The sequence below is a fragment of the Topomyia yanbarensis genome, chromosome 2, assembly GCF_030247195.1.
Source record: "Topomyia yanbarensis strain Yona2022 chromosome 2, ASM3024719v1, whole genome shotgun sequence".
In the NCBI taxonomy this organism is placed as follows: domain Eukaryota; kingdom Metazoa; phylum Arthropoda; class Insecta; order Diptera; family Culicidae; genus Topomyia; species Topomyia yanbarensis.
Genome location: NC_080671.1, coordinates 165753508 through 165766739, shown reverse-complemented (window position 1 = coordinate 165766739; position 13232 = coordinate 165753508). Strand labels below are relative to the sequence as shown.

Sequence of the window (13232 nt, the reverse complement as noted above, 5' to 3'; positions counted from 1 at the left end):
AAGGGATATTTTAATCGTTTTCGTTATATATTTAGCAAAATCGCTTTCTAGTGATGATGACTGTATTAAATAAGACAATATTATTACAAACGTAGTTCAACACAACCGTTTGTTTAACTTCAGCTTAAAACTAACTAAAAAAAGTAGACTTGCTGTGTATTGCACCAACTTTAACCTTTTTTAAACATTTTATTCCAAATTTGCATGATAAAAAAGTTACATTATACGGCTAGATCCGGCAAAGTTGCTGAAGCAGTATTACAAAACAAGATTTCCACTATACAAAAAATATTCGAACTCTCCCGATCTTGTCCGATCCACCAATCCCAAGCGCTTTGAAAATATTGAAATTTTTACTAATTTGAGGTACACCAAATGCTGTAGGGCCTAATATTATGTTTTCCAAAATGTATCTCTATGAAAATATGCACAGGCGTCCCTTTTCTTCTCCCTTTTCCACTGATCAAATGTTTATGCAACTGGTAAAACAAATGTATTCACAAAGATTACCTAGAAATTACTAGTATTCGAAAGGATATAGAAAATTGGCCTCTGCACTGGTAAGTGGGTAGATGCCAAATTGATCCAAAAACTAGTAATTGTCTATTTTTAGTTCATATTAAGGCATAATAACAACAATTGCAGCAGCAAATAATTTTGGCCAGGATTCGACCCCAATCACTCCTTTGTGCGACGATGATCATATTTTGCGGTCGGCCGGTCTCCAGTCGAGCAGTATTGGGCAATTACCAAGTAGAAGTTGAAGAATCGGGTCTATCCAAACATGTTTAATACTGTACGCATGAATATATTTCAAATAACTTTAATTTGTAGTGAAATCCCAAATCCGGAGCTGCTACAGAATAAATAAAGTGTTTTATGTGAGCCAACCTCGTTTTTGGATTATAAGTGAGATTTGAGCCTCCAAAATTACATTGATCCTGGTCTGCTAGAGATAAACAGCAAATGCCATTTTTTGATATTTGCTTTCAAAATGTCGCCTCAGCAAAACTTCGGTTTTATTATGTTGCAAATTGCACATGATTGATAATATAAACATATAGTGTCTAACGGTGGACATATGAGGTGGGTTAAAATATCACTACAGTCCATAATCAAATATAGTCTAAACAAATATACCTACACTATCTGTATGTTTCCATCGACGACAACAGTCTGAAAAGGAAGTCTCAATCTATTTTCGACTTCTTGCGAGCTAGTGCGCAGTGAACGACAAAGAATAGTTATTTTAATCTTGTGTCCATTGTCCGAAGTAAACCATTATGTTTATTCTTACTGCAACGATCTGTCGCTATGAGTGAAATCCATAAGCAGAAAGTGTCGCTCAAGTCAAATTCGGTAGCCATGAATTTCAGATTTTTTTCGAATAAGAGCGAATACTCGAAATGTGAAACATTTACTGAAGGTAAAAAGGAAGGTTTGATTTACAAAAGTCGTCTGTATTCAGCTGCATCATATCAATAACATACTAGGAGGAGCCGGGGCTATTAAGACCGTGAGGGTGATTCGAACCCCCTCGATTTCTCAGAAAATTGGAAGTCTTCTTCACTGTCACTTCAATAAATTTTGAGAGCTGAATCTAACTCATTGTTTTTTTTGTAAAATTGAAAATGTTTCAATCAGTGGTAGGGTTTCGGAAAGAGGTCCACAGCCCATCAATATTAAAAAAAAACGCTTTTAATCCACCTAACAGTGTGATGAGACATTTCTTATAACTCTTATCACTCTCTTCGGATATTATATCGTTTGAGAACATTTAGTGGCAGGACTCAGAGAATCGCTCAAATCAGCATAGGACAACATCAGTGCTAGAAATCTCAAACCAAATCAATGGGAAAGCGAAAAAATGGCCCATAAAATAGACATACCATCGAATTATTGTTAATGCTCTGTTAATAAAATATCTAAATTGTGGTGGGAAAACTGAATTTTCCTAAAGGGGTTATATATTGTACTGAGCCAAAAAAATCGAAATTTTTTTTTGAATCAATTTGAAGTTTATACTTTACTCAAATTTCCAACGCGACTGAGAACTAAGAAATCAACGCTTTTTCTTGAAAAGGGCGATACTAGCAGTGAAACCATTCAAAGAAAATCAACAGTGAATATTTCCAGATTTGGTTTTATTTCCTATTTAAGAACTATTGTATTTTTTACATCCTAGATTGCACGATTCAGTGATCGAAACCCAAAACTTCATAAAGTATTTGAAATTATTAAATTAAAATTTGTTTTTGCTATTGAAATTGACAAAATGATAGTATCGCTCCTTTGGCGATTGTTTACTTTTTCGGTCCCACCTATCAGCATTGAAGTATCGCCCTTACGTTTTTTACAATAACTAACGTTTTACACCACCGATTTCGTCCGGGTTTTTTCAATAGCGATCATTGTTACTATATACAGCTGGTATCAGCTTAATAATCCTAAAAAATACGAAAAAAACAGTTTCGCATCTAAACTGCTAGCAAAAAAAGTATCGCCCTGCCCATGGAGCGTGGAGGGCGAAACTTTAAATAAACAAAAATACAGTTTCGCCCGTTGTATTTTTTGCTGTAGTTTAAGAAAGCAATATCGTAGAATCAAAACTTTTAGGTTAATTTGTTGCGTTTCAAAGCCCTCATTCGCATGTATGAAAAAGCCCTATGTTTACATCGCCCTTTTCACAAAAAAGCGTTGAAATGAAATCGCAGCTCCTGATATCACGCTATCTCTGAAGTGCATGCGTGCATAGTTCCAAATTTTACTTCGACATCGACTTTTTCTAAAGGTGACTTCCCAGTAGTATCCTTGATTTAAATTATTATCGCTAATCCTAATGCCAAAGAACAAATAAAAACCTCTCGAAAACGAACCGTTTGGAAAAATCATCATCATTACTGGAATTTTCATTTTCACGAATCTTTTCGATTACCTTCCGTCACTTGCGTTAATGCACTGGGTGCACAGTGCTCTGAAAATCTAGCGAAATCGTCTTAGGGCACCAGCGGGTCTAATTCAGAGCTATTTGCACGGCGAGTTAAATCTGTAAAGAATACTAAAAATTAATTTCTATTCCATAATTTTCAGTTCAGCAATTCGAGAGATCGTGCTCACCGCAAGCCATGAAAAATAGACTACGTTGTGAAGCGATGGTCACTATTTATTAAAAAATCACGGTTAAATAAAAAATTAAACTATTAAAAAAATTTCAAATAGTTTATAATTTTCACAAACTTATTAGGAAAAATTGTTTAATAAGCTTTCGTAATATTGTGTAGGAAAAAAGCTGAAAATTTCAGTATTTTCTCTATCTGCAACATATAAACCCTTAAGTATACCAATTAATTGGTATACGAATTGGAATAGGTTCGCCAAATTTTGGAAGAAATCTATCAAATAACCCCTTGAAAGCTACCTAAACATTGTTGTAGTTCGATGCAATAAAAAAATCCCCAAAAATGAAATGTACCTATTTATGTGAAACACAGTGAATAATACATGCAGTAAAGACCCATTTTTATCAATCTCATGGTGTATTTTAGGCTGACAAAATGGGAACATTGACTAAATCGGGCATTTTTTTTTCTTTATAATAAACTGAAGCTGTTAAAATATTCTTCCCGTCCCTTGATGTAGTCTGATAACTATTTCTGATTATGATGAACTTTTTATTTTTGCATATTTCCATCTTCATGATACGGAAAACATGCTCAAGAAAGGATTTACTCGAATTCAGTCTTGTTCGTCTGCTAGAGCCCATCAAACATATGTTCATATTTGGCTCATAAAATTGGGGTGTCAATGTATTATAATAGATATTCAGCATTCGAAGAAGTTTCTTGTGAACGACTGTAGAACGACTTTGTTTCTACTTACTTGAAGTCAGCGGCGTAGCCAGAAATTCGGTGGGGGGGGGGGGTTTGGTGAAAATCGATCTTACTGTCCAAACGACATAATTCCGAAACCATAATTTTTGAAGTTTTAAAATTATGCAGAATTATTTTCCAGAAAATAGTAACAAGGTTCGTGTCTTTAGCGAATTTGTTGAGACTTTATTGTAGTCATGAATATTAGCCTGAGAAAATTCACCACAAATACTTCTTGGACCGTACCGTCAAAATAATTTTATCAAATGATGCGCTGTTTAACGTTTGTAAAACTCATCGAAGATACTAACCCTCCGAAATTGGCGGTTTCAAAATGATGCTATCTTGACCTTAAATTACTGTTTTTAGACATTTGACCTATACATATAATTGGTCATACAACAAAAATAAAATGCTCATCAAAATCGATCAGAACCTGCTAGAGTCAAATGGAAATCGTCATTTTTCATAAATTTCTCTCTACATTCGGAAAGTGTTATACTCGTTATTAATCATATTACGTTTTCGTCTCAACTCGACGCATTCCCAAAATATAAACCTGTTTTAATCCACCTAGTGGTGTAATTGTGCTTTTCTCATTTGTCCAGACTACGATTCCATGGCTGGTTATGTTCAATACAATGGTGGAAATGAATATTACATGTTCAGTACGATTTCCACATACATACAATGGATCGACAGCCACGATCTTGAGATACTATGTGTTGATACTGAAACATCGCTTGAAACCAGCTGTGGATCATGGAGAAAGATCCGGGAGGTCCGGGTCCTGCCGAATTTCCAACTTGTTAAGAAATTTTAAACTAGTTTTAATTTTAAAGTAGCAACCCCTCACTGCATACTCCCTCCGGGCCGGTATGATTGACGATTTTTAGAGTTTAACTTCGCTTCCTATTAAATAAAGACCCTTATTACAGTACATCTCTACAAAAGCGAGCTCAATTTGAAAAGAAATCTGAGGATTATGATTGATAACAGACCTCTGGAATTTTCTATTGGGATGTTTTCAGGCAGGAATTTGATATTGATGCAATTAGACAACTGTGAAATCAAGACCAATAGATCAGTTACATATCAGGACCCCATTCCGACAATTTATCAAAAGTCCTCATGATGTTTACAACAACAGGTTATCAATTTACGGATCAGATAATTGTTATTGTAATATTGAATTAAATCAGTCTGCATCCATAAATTTTCAACTTCAATCCAATATTTTTTTGGGTGTGGTGGGGGGGGGGGGAGTTGTATGGTGTTAAACTCCAAAACCTTCTCTTGGCTACGCCGTTGCTTGGAGTTATTTATTTCGCTTTTCATTTTCCGATATGTTTCAGATCGATCCGATGGTCATAAGTTAGTAAAATTGCAGTCAGAAGGTTCGCACAAATGAACATTTTTGCACTGATAAGTTATCAAGTTCCTTCCAAACAACATGGAAGTGTTCGGTGATTATTTCTAGCGGTTGTAGATAGAAAAATGAAATACAAAATTCGATTTATCGAAATAATGTTTGGCTTATTTCAATGGTTTATTACTATATTGAACAATAAATAGGCGACAAAGAGTAAACCACAAACAACAAGCCATAACTTTTAAAGTATTCAAAATAGATATTTGAAGTCTTCAGTAAAGTTATTCGCAAAAGTAAGAGCTACAAAATTGCTGAAGGCATCATTTCGATATAATCACTTCCAAGAAAATTTGTGAAAATATCTCACTCATAGGGTGATTAATCATCAAAAGCACAATACCAAAAGAAAGAGCATATTGCCTCCATTATATTGTCCGAAGATACTATTGACCTAAAATAAGCCGTTTTGGCGTTAATAATAGATAACATGTTTTTGGTCATATTTCTGACAATGGAAAATGATAAAAATCTTTCGTCCGAATTTAATGTTAAATATCTCTTTTGATAATAGTCTGATTTCAACAATCTATAGCTTGTTCGAAAGGTATTCGTTAAAGCTGTCTAAAAACATATAAATTGTTAACCTATATTGTCAATTTCAGCAGATAATTCAAAAAAACTGCAAAAAACGCCCTTTTTACGCATTCAAACATTTATATCTTGGAAACTAAACATCAGAATCAAAAACAAATTAATAGTGTTCATACTGTTTCATTTAAAATTAGTTTGGATTAAATCGGTTCAGCCATTGCTGAGAAACACGAATGAGAATTTGTCCGTTACATACACACACACACAGACACACACACACACACACACACACACACACACACACACACACAGACATTGTCCCAAATCGTCGAGCTGAGTCGATTGGTATATAAGACTCGGCCCTTCGGGCCTCGGAAAAAATCTTGAAAGTTTGAGCGAATTCTATACATTTCTTTTATAAGAAATGTAAAACATTCAGTCTGGAAAACGTATACATCTTTTCAGATCACTATCTAACTCAAGCACGTTAATTAAAATGGAAACCCTCACTGGCACATTAAAGTTTTACGACATTTCAATATTTAATAAATTGCAATTTATTGCTCCGAGATGACGGGGTTGGTTTAATACCCATTAATCAAGTTCATTTTCTTCCCGTAAAGGGATCGATTAACTTTGCATAACTGTTTGAATTATGCGGTAATTAGTATGCTTCATCACACCTTTTTCTCATTCCCGCATGATTTTTCCCACACCTAAAAGAATCACGAGATTGTCTCCCATTACTTTAAACTACCGTTTATAAGAAGCGTAATGGAAACTAGGAGTGTCTTGTATGGGAGTAGTTCTAAGCTACACTCTCAAAGTGTGAAGAAACGCAGAAGAATTCTACTACCTAGCCAGGGCAATATAATCGTTATATGAGCAAGCATTCGCCGCAACTGTTGCATGATGGGAAACCTTACTTTGGTGCTTTCATTTTCATCTTTGTCTGCTTGTGGGGTGTGGAAATATTTGAAGCCTGCGGTGTAATAACGTAGATGTTTGCGATGCATAAATTATGGCAATCATTGCAATTATAAAGCGAAATATTTCAATCGGACAGAATGTTCGTCTTCTTTTTCTTTTTCTTCTTCTTGATTGTGGTGGAAGCTACATACGTATCAGATATGAAACAGTCAGAAACGTAACCGGATGAAATCAATTACGCCGGCAGATGAAGTAATTGCAGTGATGCAAATTCGATTATGTGATTTCCAAAATGAAAGCGCACGGTCAATGGCACTTCACGGTGACCTTCGATTTGTCTTCTTGTGGGTTCGTAAGTTGATAGTGCCAATTAAGTTACTAGCGCAGTGTTGAGAAAAAAGAGAAATGATACACGCAGGAAAGTGACTTACCTCTTGAGGAAATCGGAGTACTCGGCCTGCCGGATCAGACCGGTGCGCATCATGATCGTCTGGAAGCATTGTCGTTCGACGGCCCAAAGCTTGCAGTCGGTAGCCGCGGTGATGGTTGCCGTTCGCTGGCAGTGATAGAGGATGGCCAATTCTCCGAGCACCTTGGCACCGGAGAGCGTCGACAGGTATTTGCCTTCGCGGGAAACTTCGACGCGGCCCTCTGGAAGGAGACAGAAAAAAATCGGTTAGAATTTATGTTTAGTTGGTCAGTCTTAACTTGGATTAAATGAGCATTTGGGTCGCAAACACAATGTATAAGGGATTAATTAACCATATTTCATTAGCGATTCATATAATTAGACAGATTTCTAAAAAAATCGACGATCTGCGCCACCATCCCACAGTGGTTTAAAACGCGAAAAACGTGATCGTTTTGAATAACTTCGAAATGGTTCGTTAAAGCGATATACAACCTTTGGAAGAATTTGTGACAATGGAACGCCCCTTCTTTCTAAATAAAAAAATTGTTGATTAATCCTCCTATAAGTGAGATGCAAAATTTATTTCTCGTATAATTAAAGATAGCGAGTTGAAGTATTCAGCCAAGTTGTAGTAAATTCATTTATAAGAAACTTTACCGAAGGTGGAAATGTCCTATCTTTAATGGTTTTTAAGGTATCGAGCATTATTTGAGAAAAGACCGGAAAAATCATTTTTTTCATCATAACTTTTTTTCAAGATTTTTTAGAATGCCACAATGTTCTACAGAACTGTCACAATTAATGAAATACATAATTTTTGTGAACAAAGTAATAAATTATGTTGAACCGTTTTTGAGATATTCACGTTTTTTGTTCGAAATACGGCCTACTTTGCTCTCAAATAACTCATGAACGGGCAAAAACGGGCAGACCACTCAGTATGGGTTTGAAAGTAATACAAAAAAGCTATAAGCGTCTGAACAAATCCTTTGTATCCGGTTGTATCCAGGGCTCTGGCAGCTAGAGTCGAAAAAGATGTTTTTCTAGTCTAAAATCATGGTATGAAACATATTCGGTGAAGCTGAAGAGATAAAGTGGTAGTGTCTTCGCAAAAGTTTTGGAGAATACTCTTACAAGAAACATTGCCGAAGACATCGGCTTTCTATCTTTACTGGGTATTGGATAAAGTGAATTGTTCGGTGGTAGTATGGGTAATACGCTGGTTTATAAGCCAGTAGTCGTATGGTCAAGCCCTAATGAGAAAGGATTTTTAGTATAAGTAGGCGGCACATAAACCCTGATATTGACTTCAAAGTGTGTCGACAGAGAAGGTCAAGTTCCACAATGAAATGTAGTACCAAGACTTGGACCATCAATATAGGATTGATTGTTCGTGTTTGCGAAGAACGAATTGACGGTTGAATTTGCATTGGTATATAAGTGAAAAAGGAATATTCTTATAGTAATTCGTTTACTATTCACCATCGCTATTACACTCATCCGCATCAGAATCTTCGTCAGAGTCACTTAAATCCAACATGAACAATGCATCTGGGTCGAATTGTCGTTTTGATTTGTTTGCGGTATTCAATTCCACCTAGATGAAGTGGCATTTTTAGTAATGTTGAATATAGCAGCAGTATCATGGTATGGTTAAGTTATTATCATATATTTTATACTTATACGCAAAATGAAAAACACATTTGAGTATATTTATATGCATGTTACTGACAGTTCACGGGATAATATATTGAAAAATTCACTTATTATCTACATTTATGCATACCTGTAACCGATGATATGACTTTTGCAAAGTTCAGTAATGTACGCTGCCGTAACACAACACGAATCGCAATTGTTTCACGTCACACTTGATTAAAACTGCAAATTCAAATTAAGCCAACAAAACTGTTTTTCTGCACACAAAATCTGACACAACACTAGACAGCGATAATGCGACACAAGTAATCAAAGCATGCGAGATTACCAAATGAAACCATTTTTGTAGGGTTTCCATAAATGGTGCACCTTATCTAAACAACCAGTAGAGATAGAAAGCCGATGTCTTCGGCAATGTTTCTTGTAAGAGTATTCTCTAAAACTTTTGCGAAGACACTACCACTTTATCTCTTCAGCTTCACCGAATATGTTTCATACCATGATTTTAGACTAAAAAAATATCTTTTTCGACTCTAGCTACCAGAGCCCTGGATACAACCGCATACAAAGGATTTGTTCAGATGCTTATAGCATTTTTGTATTACTTTCAAACCCATACTGAGTGGTCTGCCCGTTTTTGCCCGTTCATGTGTTATTTGAGAGCAAAGTAGGCCGTATTTCGAACAAAAAAGTGAATATCTCAAAAACGGTTCAACATAATTCATTACTTTGTTCACAAAAATTATGTATTTCATTAATTGTGACAGTTCTGTAGAACATTGCGGCCTTCTAAAAAATATTGAAAAAAAGTTATGATGAAAAAAATGATTTTTCCGGTCTTTTCTCAAATAATGCTCGATACCTAAAAAACCATTAAAGATAGGACATTCCCACCTTCGGTAAAGTTTCTTATAAATGAATTTACTACAACTTGGCTGAATACTTCAACTCGCTATCTTTAATTATACGAGAAATAAATTTTGCATCTTACTTATAGGAGGATCAATCAACAATTTTTTTATTTAGAAAGAAGGGGCGTTCCATTGTCACAAATTCTTCCAAAGGTTGTATATCGCTTTAACGAACCATTTCGAAGTTATTCAAAACGATCACGTTTTTCGCGTTTTAAACCACTGTGCATCCTCACCTCTACAACCTAATTTTGGCTATGTCAATATACAGACATCAGATTGGTTAAGTTCTTCAACATTTTGTTGCTGGTCGTATTGATGTTCTCTGATTTTGGTGAAAATTTCAGCGTTTGTTTGTGCGTTATGTGAGATGAAGTTCAATTTAGATTCCTTTTTTTATGGGAAGTGGGATACAATACACCGTCATTGAAAATTGGAACGAAAAAATAGAGTGAAATATAAACATCTTTCTAAGTTTTGTTTAATTTGATGAAATCTAATTCTGTTTAGCTTTTCTTTCACCTGTTTGGAGTGTCTTGGAATCCATAAAATATTGTATTTTTCAGAAACTTCATATTTTTAAAACAAATTTATCCTACCCATTATTAAATTGTTAAATCTTACCATTTTCAGATTCTTCAGACGATTCTACCCCAATTTGCTGTATTAGTCATATATTTCGTCGAAAAATCAGGGATTCAGAGCATTCGGAGGACTTCCCCTTGGAAAAACGCATCAGAGCACGTGATCCAGAGCGACTTTATTACTGGAAATTATTGATTAATGATCGCTAAATAGACACTCTAGAATTACAGCGCTTACTTCTGAGCTTATTAAACAAATGTTGAAGAATACGAATTCCATTAGAAGTGATATATAAGATGTAAGGTTTATTATACTACGTTCACACTACGAGTTAAAACGTATTTTAACGCTATCTTGATGACATTTTTCCTGTTGCTAATTATTATAACGTGTTTTAACTCTGTAGTGTGAATGTAGTATTAGATTCGTTTTGGATACTTTACTAAACTAAGGTAACATTTTTCAAGGATTAAACCGAATTTGAAAACTAAATTAAAAACAACAACTAAATAATTGTGTCTTCATTTTGACACGAAACCGAATATGACATCTTAATGTGATCTAACTTCATTGCGTACAGGGCAATTGAAGGAATAGTGCACGGATCCTCCTGATCCCGAGAAACATGGGAAACATGTTAGAAGATTGGGTTATGAGCAATTTGGACGATTTTGTTAAATTTATGTTACCATGGGCATCAATACTTTCGTACACAGTCAGTCTCATTATGCACAATTTAATGTCCGTTAAATTCTATTTTTAGTGTTTTATATTCTATCGGAATGATTTATCAGTCAGTTATAAAGTTTTCTAAACTGGGGAGGTTTCTTACCTATCAAAAGTGCTCTTTTTACTGTATTTTCATTTACTTGAGCACGGTTGAATCAAAGACAAATAATTGAATGTTTTTGTATGTTTCTAGAACCTACTTATTATCGCTCAGAAGCTCGTAACAAAAATCGTTCAAAGCTATATCTCGTGTTGCTACTTGTAATAATTTTCTATTATTTTAACTACTAATGAGACACAGTTATAACACAATTTGAAAAGAAAATTTGAAAAGAAAATTGCATTCTGTTATAATTTTGTTAGTTCATTCTAATCGGGATTCGAAGTTGCTGCTTCGTAATTGGCCAGAACAAGCAAAATTTTACGGAGAATCAACGAATGAATCAATAACGGCGCCGACCACATCCTTACAGTCATCGGGGAAGGAAAGGAATGTTAGTGTAACAAACATTGTTACGGAGTCCGAATATACCTCTGCATCTCCACGTTTGCCACAGTAAAAAGTTTTGGTTAGTAGGTAGGGATGAGTGGTATCAATGCCACTCAAAAGTGTTATCACGTGTTTATTGCTCTGGGTGGCCTGGTTGCCGACAATTTATGATCATCGTTTGTTGAATTAATTCAGAAATGCCCGGTGTGTAAAAAAAATGCAACTTCGACTCTGCACAGCCGACTGTCGGGAGTGTGGTTTAATTTTCAGGTTAACTCAAATGGTTTAATTTTCAGATAAACTGCATTTCGTGGAACGAGATATAATATGTATAGTGAAATTTAGTGAATTTAAGAACGGCTTTCGACCGAATAAACCGTCGAATAATCTAACCCTTTATAAGGCCCAGAGTTTGGAGCTTTTAATGAATGTTATATTAATAGAAACTCGGTTCTCTCGCTTAGTTTAGAATATATTTACATTTATTTCCTTATAAAAACTGTTTTGAAAATATACTGCTACCACCCGTTTAGAAAACGGCTGTCTATGTAATGTTTGATGTTTTTCCAACAAGATTGGTGCAAATATAAAAACATATCGAGCTGGATCAGAAATTCAAAAAGAAATTAAGGTGGTTTACTGGTTTTTACCTGATTAACAGTAAATAACCCCTGGATTCTGAGAATAAGTTGAAAAATGAGACCACAGATTACAGACGTTCATGTATTCATGTTATGTTTTTCTTTGCAATTTTTACCACTCATAAACCAAATTTTCGGATTAAAAATAGTTGTTTTTTACAAATTTGCGTCACCAACTTATAGGGTCTAGAGTATTTTTTTCAAAATCGAGCTAATTTTATTGTCCAAAAGAAAATCGCCGTATTTTTTCAAAAAAAAAATCACTGTATCTCAATAAAAAGTAATAAGAAGAGTTGCCAGACTCCTAACAAGTAGATTTCATAAGGTTGGAACACTTCTCACTTTATATTTCTACGTTTTGAACGAAACGTATTGGTGGCAATTTAGTTGCCACTGCCTTATAAAGGGTTAAAGAATATTTATTGATTGACTCATTCAGTTCTATCTTATGAGCTAGAATTCAACGAGAATAGCTTTATGTTTCTTTCCAGTTTGGAACACAGCAGCAGTCCCACAAGGAAGTAATATGGCTATATTTCTGTTCATGGTGTTCTTCAAGGTGATACATTGTTGGTGTAAACTGGGTTATACCATAAAAAAATATACAGGGTGTTTGGTTCATGGTTAAGAACCTCTCGAAGGATGATTGACTGACTTCTTTGGAGAAAAAAATCGTTCTACACGTACCATCAAATCTCAACCGTTACTAAGTTATTGAACTTTTTGTGTTAAAAACTTAGTTGTCTTAAAATAGATCTAACTCAAAAAGTATAGTTTGTATTTCAATTCTGTTAGATTCATTAAATAGGTGAGAAAATTTCCCATCGAATGATGTCCTCGCATGTTTCATTTAATTAGGTTAAGTAACCTTTCTACAGTAATTTATTTAAAATTTAACAATTTTGATCGATTTTTCGTTCATTTCACGAAAATCTTAATAGTCAACATCACAATTTTATTAATTCAGATTTTTACTTTTGAAAAGCTGCATAATTTGTTCTTTGACATGATACACTTATCTTTTCGTGTTTTCATGTGTTTGC

The 13232-nt window shown here is 34.7% G+C and overlaps 1 protein-coding gene across 7 annotated transcripts in view; it reads right to left on the bottom strand.

Moving 5' to 3' along the window:
* The window catches only part of LOC131682018 (cGMP-dependent protein kinase, isozyme 2 forms cD4/T1/T3A/T3B), a 589291-nt gene that overhangs the window by 22641 nt on the left and 553418 nt on the right, over positions 1-13232 (bottom strand). For all 7 annotated transcript variants that reach the window (XM_058963167.1, XM_058963165.1, XM_058963166.1 and 4 more), the window contains one exon: positions 7194-7413. In XM_058963167.1, the coding sequence (XP_058819150.1) occupies positions 7194-7413 (220 nt within the window). The remainder of the gene's footprint in view (positions 1-7193; positions 7414-13232) is intronic.